This window comes from Silene latifolia, chromosome Y (assembly GCF_048544455.1).
Source record: "Silene latifolia isolate original U9 population chromosome Y, ASM4854445v1, whole genome shotgun sequence".
NCBI classification, from domain to species: Eukaryota; Viridiplantae; Streptophyta; class Magnoliopsida; order Caryophyllales; family Caryophyllaceae; genus Silene; species Silene latifolia.
In genome coordinates, this window is record NC_133538.1 from 233775480 (window position 1) to 233784826 (window position 9347).

The window sequence follows — 9347 nt, forward strand, 5'->3', positions numbered from 1 at the left end:
ATTACAAGTGACTTCAACTTCAGACAGGAAGAAGTTCATCGAGATTGAACTCCCTTCCGGTGTTGATGATGACGAGGAGTTGAAAGCTCGGGCTGTAGATGTAAGTGCTATTTTAATGTTTTAAAGATACTTTTTCTTTCACTACAATTACACTACAATTGTAATTGCGATATTAATCGATAATTGCTTAAATTACAAGGTTGTCGATAAAAAATTATTCTTTTTAAAGTTAAAATTATAGTGTAGTATGTTACAATTACACTTTTGTCCGTTAAAATAATACTTTTTAAAATTAATATTATACTTTTGTATGTTACAATTACACTTTTGTCCGTTAAAAAAATACTTTTTAAAGTTAAAATTATACAAGGTTGTCGATTAAAATTATACTTTTTACGCTTAAAATTATACTTTTGTATGTTACAATTACACTTTTGTATGTAAAATAATACTTTTTAAAGTTAATATTTTACTGTTGTAGCATACAATTACACTTTCGTCCGTTGGAATTATACTTTTGGACCTTAGAATTACAGTTGTTAAGGTTAAAATTATACTTTTTAATGAACACTTTTGACTGAACAATTGTCCAATTATCTGTATTTTAATGTAGGATGTGCATGAGCTTTACTTGAAGATGCAAAGGAATGCTACTTTTCTATTCATGGTATGCGGATGCGACCATGACGCTCAAAAGGTTAACAGGAGGGATGAACCATCCTAGTGACCCTGTCGCTACACAATGCACGCAATCATTCTTTCAAAGCCAAAGGATGAAGGATTATGCTGTGGAAATGCAGGAGATGGCTGAACGAATAAATCGTTCCGTGAAATCGCACCCGTTCGCAACAAAGTCCAGGTGATCGATATCGAAATGATGAGGTAGATGACGACGGGTACGAAAGCAAAGATGTTGGTGACGATGATGAAGAGGAGGACAATGGTGATGAGGACGAGGGAGATGACGAGGATGTTGATAATGTTGGCGATGAGGAGGACGGTGATGATATGGAGGATGATGGATCCGATAATGAGAAAGAGGTGATCTGTAGATCTTGGTAGAGACCGTGAAGGCCGGTGGCCGCGTCAATTGTTTCGGATGATGCAGGCTAGTGAGAAAGCACTGGAGGTGTCTACACAATGTATAATGGAGGCCGTGCAATATTACGGCTCCGCTGAATTTACTGGACACGTCACGAGACGAGTACATGGAAGGAGACCGACGTGGATGTTGGTAGTACTCGTGAGATTTCCGTTATATACGAAGGAGGAAGGCGGATGGAAAGCGGTGGTGTTAAAGAACCACCAAAATTTGACCGCGAAGCTCGGAAGGTATATATTCAAAAGAAGATCTTGATGAGGCCGAGAAGAAGTTCTATGCGAATGCTGCAGTGCAAAGGAAGAAGAGCAGACGATGGATCCGGACGTGCATGTGGCCGGGGATAATGAGATAGCCGACAAAAAAAATGAGGCCGCAGAAGAGCGAGAAGATGGATCGGACGTGCGGTGGCCGGGGATAATGACATAGCGGGAAAAAAAAATGAGGACGATGGGCCCACCGACGCTGTTCCACCTGTCTCTCAACTCGCTGATTTCGTCGGAGATTATTGAAGCGGACACGCCGAGCCGAAAGGTCGGCGGAGAAGACCATGGAATTGGAGAGGTAAGAGAATTTGTAAATGTGGCCTCCGACACTACGGGAGCGGATGTGTATGTGAGTGAAGCTCTGAATGCCGAGGCGGGAAAGGATGATGACAAGATTGGGAAGGGTAATCTTTGAACCTGGTCTCCAATGTTCAAGTTCAATTGTGGTTTCGCAACCCTACACGATGTTTGTGACAAGTGGACTCTAAATCTTTGGAATTTAGAGGGCCCGATGCCGGGAGACGAGAAGGCGGATAATGCTTTGGCGGAAGTTCGAACACGAAGTTCCCCCCTGCCACTCGCCTGATGTTCTCTCTGCCGAGATATGCGATGCGAGCGCGCAGCCGAACAACATTATCAAGAGGGTGCGGGAAACGGCGGAGGCGAAACCACCGACGAGCGGGTGTTAAAGGAAAACGAGCACTGAATATGTATATGCGTTGCGTGCAAAGGAATTTATGGACGTAGAATGGACAAGCACTCGTATATTCTTCTCGCGGAAGTAAACGCTATGCTCGAGGAGCACCCAATATCTCGTGCCCGATCGTAAATGAGGAGGGTTGGAATAATGATGAGCCAAATTTGGATATAAGTTCTCGAGACAAAGGTAGAGAAGGTAGTGGATGGGGCTGATCAAGGATCACGGAGGTAATGCCGTGGATGAAGTTATTTAGTTAGAATTACATTTTTCTATTTTAAAGTTACACTTTTGTTATTTACAATAACACTTTTTTGCCTTAGAATGACACTTTTCTCTGCTTTAATTAGACAATTTGTTAGTTAAAATCACACTTTATTCAGTTAGAATTACAATTTTCTCTACTAAAAACTACACTTTTTTAAGTTAAAAATATACTTTTGTAGCTTACAATTACACTTTTGTCTTCTAGAATTAGACTATTTGTCGTTAAAATTACACTTATTTGTGATAAAATAACACTCAATTTTGTTTGAATTATAATTTTGTCTCTTCGAATTATACTTTCTTCTCTGCCACGCTTACACTTACTTACCGATGATGAAATAACACTATTTTTATTACGAGATGCGGCGATTGAGGATGTTGCTTCGGAAGTCTTCGGAAGGGACTGTCGAGAGAAGAGAGGTATCAGCTGACGTTCTTCCAGAGGCAGAGAACGTTGACATTCCTATCCCGGTCCCGTACGTCCCTCACAGTGATCTGAGCTACCATCCTTTTTTACTTCACTCGAGTGAGCCCTTACCATGCATGGATCACGTCATTGAGAACCTTGGGTGTTCTCTTGATTGTGGGGCACCTAATCCTGATTTGTGCTTTGCGACGAAAAACCTAGCATTCAGTCAGGAGCTCCTAGTGCCAATGTTCAAAGTGACAGAAATATGTGATTGACTATGCGTTCAATCGATCGGGCGTGTTTAACGAGTTGTAAGTGTATTATTCTTTACAAGAGCCTCTTAACATTGCTAATTATATATATATTTGTTGGCTAATTTCATTTTTTCGTTGTAGGGAACAATTGGTCCAATTCAATGAGTGGTATTTCATTACCCGGGAAGATATTGCAACTTTGAACCCTGGGGAGCAAATCATGACCAGTGTTATTGATGGTTGGTGCTTGCTACTCAACCACATCATGAAACCTTCGGACATATCCCGTTCTTTCTTTGGACTAAGTCACACTGTAAGTTAAAATGTTACCTTTGTGTGTTAAAATTACACATTTGTCCGTTAGAATTATACTTTTTAAAGTTAAAACGTTGGTTTTGTATGTTAAAATTGCACATTTGTCCGTTAAAATGATACTTTTTGCCGTTAGAATTACACTTTTGATTGTTTAAATTATACTTTTAACATCTCCCTTCTGAGTTAATTCTAACACTTTTTTTGGTTAAAGGCTCACTTTATTTGTATAAAATAGTTCTTTTAATTATCTGTTCACGCATTTAACACTTTTCAAATTACAGTCCCCTGCAATTATGATTTGGGACGCTCAAAAGCTTGGGAAAGTGTTGAACAAAGACGAAGACATTTTTGGTGGTTTGGGATTCATGGGTGAAATGTGTCGTGCCCCATTCCAAATTGATACGGACATGGTAGGTAACAAAACATGTAATCTTGTCTCATGGTTTTTAAGTTTTAATTGTTCGATCTTAGCAACACATGGTGCGATCTTTCTCCCCGTTTATCCGGCGACGGTGATCACTACAGCTGCGTGTGCATCAACTTTCTCACCGAGCAGATTGACTACCTCGACAACCGCAAGTACGATGACCCAATAGAAACGCTCCCTTACGGAGGGATAGCGCGTATTTCCGTAAGTGGCCGATATCTACAATTACTCTTTCTTTGTTAAAATTACGCTTTATCCATTTTTGGTTGGAGAAATCCCACTTTTGATTACCCTTTTGTTAGAATTACACTTTTCTTTGCTAAAATTACAATGTAGTATGTTAAAATAACACTTTATCTTGTTAGAATTACACTTTTCTCAGCTAAAATCACACTTTTCTTTGCTAAAATTACAATGTAGTCTGTTAAAATAACACCGTATTTTGTTAGAATTACACTTTTGTAAGCTAAAATAACACTTTATTCTGCTACAAATCCCACTTTTGACCCTTTGGTAGAATCACACTTTTGTTGCTAAAATAACACTTTATCTTTTCTACAATTAGACTTTTGTCTAATAAAATCACACTTTTTCTCGTTAAAATGTCACTCGTTGCTGTTAAAATAACCCTTTATTTTGTTAGAATTACACTTTCCTCTGCTACAATCACACTTATGTTAGTTAAAATAACACTTTGTCTTTGCTACAATCACACTTTTCTTTTCTTTGATATCTTAAAAGTCAACGAATTTTAGTGGGTCGTACTACGTTAACTCAATGACGTTTTTTGTGTCCAGGCAAATATAATGGGAAGTATTTGGTGTCTAAAGGGTCTGTCTAAGGGGGCAAAGGTCGTCGGGTTCAAGATTGTCAACATTGAGTTCAGCTGGCAAGGTCAAGGGTATTCGAGAAATGACTGTGGTGTTTTCATGATGCTACATATGATGTTCTACCGCGGAAGCCCTTTTCAATGTGACCTCGGGAAAGAGGATGCTATGAGTTTGTACCGTCTTTGAGATTGCCGCAACACTCGTCCTCCGTGACATTAACGATGATCGAGAAGATATCCCGACCGGGGTTGGTTTTTTCAAAACGATCCGCTGGACATCCGTTGACAAGAAAGTTGAATGTTTGTTAAGAGGAAAACAGATGATGACATAGGGCCGAGTCCACAAAACGTGCTCGCGTAACTGAATTTGAAAAGCCCGTTCTGGAGGTGACGCCGGTTGCCATGCGCATTCCATCTGGTCAAGCGCTATCAGCCGTCAAGAGCCATCCCCGTGGAAAGGGGGACGGGTTGGGCTGCTCTCTCGACTGTGGTAGAGGTGGTCTCAACACAAATGTGGTGTCGAAGCTGCTCCGGGGCAATCAGGCGTTAATCAAGGATATTAAAAACAGGAGGAAGCATGTAGCCGACTATTGCTTGTTAGATGACCACACTTATGATGAACGGTCTGTCACGCTGGCTTAATTAACGCCTTCTTTATTCAAGGATACTCAGATTATTTTTGACATTTATTTTACTTTAATTAACGACATCTTTAATATTACGGAGTGCAGTGAACAGCTGGTCTGGTACACCCGTCACGCAACGCTTCGGAGAAAAGACATTATGTCCTTGATGCCTGAAAACCTTATGTCGTTAAATGTGATCGAGTGCTGGTCGATTTTGATGAACCATTTGGAGAAGGAGGAATATGGCGCCCAAATGAGGATGTCATTCTTTGGTATACGTCACATGGTAATTCCATTTATCATTGCATAATATTTATGTCCACTTGTATTACACCTTTGTTGCTTAGAATGTCACTTTTCTTAGTTACAGCGTTTTAATGTGAATGTTTCACTTTAGTTCTTTTAATCCACAAAAGTGTTATTCTAACCGTGTGAAGTGTAATTTTAAGGGACAATAGTGTAATTTTGGGGTGACAATGTAAACACAGTAATCATGTTCACTATTGCCTTTTCAAGGATTTACTGTTGCGTATGCTCGGGGCGTTTGAGCAACCAGGCACACAATCGACAAAGAACTATGACGACTGCACAGATCCGGGACACCTTCATCGTCGACAACGACCGTCCGTTAACTTGAAAACAGACTTGCTATTTGTCCCGTTCTGCATTAACGACCATTTTGCATGCGTTTGTATCAATCACAAATCAAATACGATCGACTTCTTGGACGGGCAAAGGCATTCGACTTGAAGAAGTCGCAGTTTGGCAAAGCAAACAGCGTTTAATTGTAAGTTATTGTCGATCGCTTTCTTCCGAATGCTATCTTTTTGTTCAATCGGTTTTTATAGGGTAATTATGTACATTTGCAGTCTAGCGCAGTGAGTGATTATTTAGAATCACGGGATAAGGAAAAGAAGAACACTAGGGCACGGGAAATTCCTAATTATGTGTTGCGCCAGATACCTTTCAGCGGGATGTCACCAACTCTCAACCAACCAGAGTCGGGTCTGTTCACCATGATGGCGATGCTCTTATACGAGGGTCTTCCTTTTCAGCATGAAGATCTCGAGAAGAAGAAATCACGGCGCTATTTGGTGATCCAGCTGGTAGCTACCCTCGTTCTGGCAGACATGAACATTTTGCGCGAAGGTGTGCTCGAGAAGGTCAAAGCTTTTGTTAGCACGAAGGACAAACTGTGGAAGGTATTACAACAGAAGCGTAGACAGCCCCGTCCCAATGTGAAAAAATAACAACCTTAATTTAGTAGTTCTGTTTTTGTTGGAATATTCCCTTGGCTATGTAAACACTTATTTCATATTTTGTATTATTTGCAGCTGTTAGCAAACTTAATGTAGACAGTTATTTTTTGTGTAAATAATCTTACGACATTCTATAAAAGAATGCCTTTTCCTCTCAAGCAAGACGCAGCCACAACTGTCTTTCAATGTATCTACTTCAACAATATAGAGTAATATGTTAGCTAAATCAGTCAGAAGAAAGTGTGACTGTAATACACAAAATTGTAATTGTAACCTTCAGAAGTGTAATTCTAACAGGCCATATCGTGATGATTTACCTTACATTACATAAAATATAAATGTAATTTTAAAAGACAAAAGTGTCATTTTAGTAGTTTTATTTATGAAAAGATAGTAATGTTGTTTTACCTATCTCGAAAGATGTTGCAAATAATAATCGTGTACTTTGAAGAACAAAATTTGTCATGATAGTCAAGCGTTACATATTTTAACTTAAAAAAAGTGTTACTGTAAATAACAAATTATTTAGTTAGAATTACATTTTTTAACTTAAAATTACATACTTTGAAGAAAATATTTAAACTTACAAAAGTGTAGTTTTAGTAGAGAAAATTGTAATTCTAACTCAATAAAGTGTGATTTTAACTAACAAATTGTCTAATTGCAGCAGAGAAAAGTGTCATTCTAAGGCAAAAAAGTGTTACTGTAAATAACAAAAGTATAACTTTAAAATAGAAAAATGTAATTCTAACTAAATAACTTCATCAAAATACATTGTAATACCAACGGCGACATTGTCTTCTGGCAATTTGATGTCTAAACACAATACCAAACATCATGTTGTACCTCGTATTTTGTGTAGACATCCCAAAAAATTGCACTACTTATTACGTCTTAAATTGATTATTCTAAGATGCCTGCTTCTTCATCTTCTTCGTCTTCTTCTCCTTCTTCTTCGTCTTCTCCATCTTCTTCTTCTTCCGACGATGTTTCGACGATTGCGAGTCCGGCGGGTGCTCGCGAATGGGTTAGGGCGCTTCCTTTTGTCATGGTTAGCTAATCGCTTGCGCTTTTTACACATACGTTTTGGCTTCCTTGCCAAAGCAATCGCTTTTTCCTTCTTCGACAACATTTTCTTTCCGCTCCCTTTGTTCTTGGATTTCTTGGGCGGCAAAATGGTTATCTCCTCGGTAGGGAGAACATCCAAGAATTTTCTCCAACCGTTGACGTTTATTCAATGGTGATCCTAATGGTGAGAGTTTCTCCTTAAACTGTCTAATTAGACACGAGAAGTTCTCGACATCATTCTTCAATTTGCCCATGAGCAACCCAACTGTCTGATGAATCTCCGACCACATTACTGACATCGCAATCTGTTTTCCATCTATTATATCAATGTCCTCAGTTGCTTCACCATTACTATCGAACATTTTAGACAACCTTGCATCTTTACACCATCTTTTAACAATACATTGTTCTGGAATAATCTTCACTCCGTTTGATGAGTAAATCCATATGACATGCCGGCAAATGATGCCTTTCCTCTCAAGCATTCTGCAGCTACAAGTGGCTTTCAGTGTATCTAGTTCAACATTATAAAGTAATATGTTAGTTAAATCAGTCAGACGAAAGTGTAATACTAATCAATAAAAGTGTTATTCTAACTGTTTAAAGTATAACTTTAGCAACCCAACGTATTATTTTAACAACCCAACGTATAATTCTAACAACCCTAGGTGTAAATCTAATCAACAAAAGTATAATTTTAACGGATAAAAGTATAATTTTAGTAAACAAATGCTACAGAATGATACCTGGGCAGTATGTGACCTCATAATTTCTCTCCCTGCTTGCATCTCTTACAGTGGTCACTTCTAAAGAGCCACACTCAGTGAATCCTCTACTTTTACAAGTACCAATTGACCACTTGGCCTCTTCTTTAAATTCCTCGAATACTTTATGACTGTACACTTCCGCCCCGTGCACTTCAATAGCTAGATGCGTTGATATTTCAGGGAAACTGTGTCTGTTACAGTTGTCAATCTGTTTCTGTGTGTGTCTTTGCTGGTCCATCGCGCTGTCAAAACGCATCGTAAACTCAACTAATGTTCCTGACTTACTCTCAAATCTCTTAAAAAAACTATTTTCGCTCTCTGATCTTTGGGTTGTCCTCATAACACCTCCCATATCTAGGTCCCTACAATGAGCCATAACCCACTGCCTCCTTTTAGCGTACATTTCTTGGAACCAGTCAATGTTATTAACATTGTGTTCCCTGCCAATTTCTTCCCATTTTGCATCGAACTCTGCCGGTTCAATGTCTTCATCCCAGATTATGGCATTCAATTTCTTTAGAAACACTGAATAATCATCTCTCGCCATTCCATACTTGCTTGGAACCTTGTTCATGATATGCCACATACAATAGCGGTGGCGCGCTGTCTTGAACACCAATGGCACCGCTTTAAGAATACCAGCATCCTGATCGGTGATAATGTACTTAGGCTCTTTGCCACCCATCGCACCCAGGAAACGGGTGAACACCCATTTAAACGAGTCTGCATCTTCATGAGCAACAAGCGCTCCACAGTAAAGTGACCGACCGTTTATGATTATCAACCCCCGTGAAAGGTGTGAATGACATGTCATACTTATTGGTGGAATACGTCGGATCGAATGACACCGCATCCCCAAAACCGAGTAGTTCCTTCTAGCGATCCCGTCCGCCCATATAGCTTTACTAAGGCTACCGTCAGAATCAACATCATAGTCAAAGAAGAACCCTGGTCTAGTAACAGCCAATTCCTTAAAGTGGTCCACGAACATCTGACCGTCCCGTTCATGAATGTAGCATTTCACATCCCTGTGAAAGTTCTTAAAAGAATTCAAACTAGCACCG

General features: G+C 39.4%; 1 protein-coding gene across 1 annotated transcript; it reads right to left on the reverse strand.

Annotated features, from left to right (window-relative positions):
* Positions 1-7521: 7521 nt before the first annotated feature.
* On the reverse strand, positions 7522-9097 carry LOC141630254 (protein FAR-RED IMPAIRED RESPONSE 1-like). Its single transcript, XM_074443101.1, has 2 exons — positions 8263-9097; positions 7522-8030 (listed from the first exon to the last, which is right to left on the reverse strand). Exons 1-2 carry the CDS (start codon positions 9095-9097, stop codon positions 7522-7524), a joined length of 1344 nt encoding a protein of 447 aa, XP_074299202.1.
* Between the last annotated feature and the right edge of the window lie 250 nt (positions 9098-9347).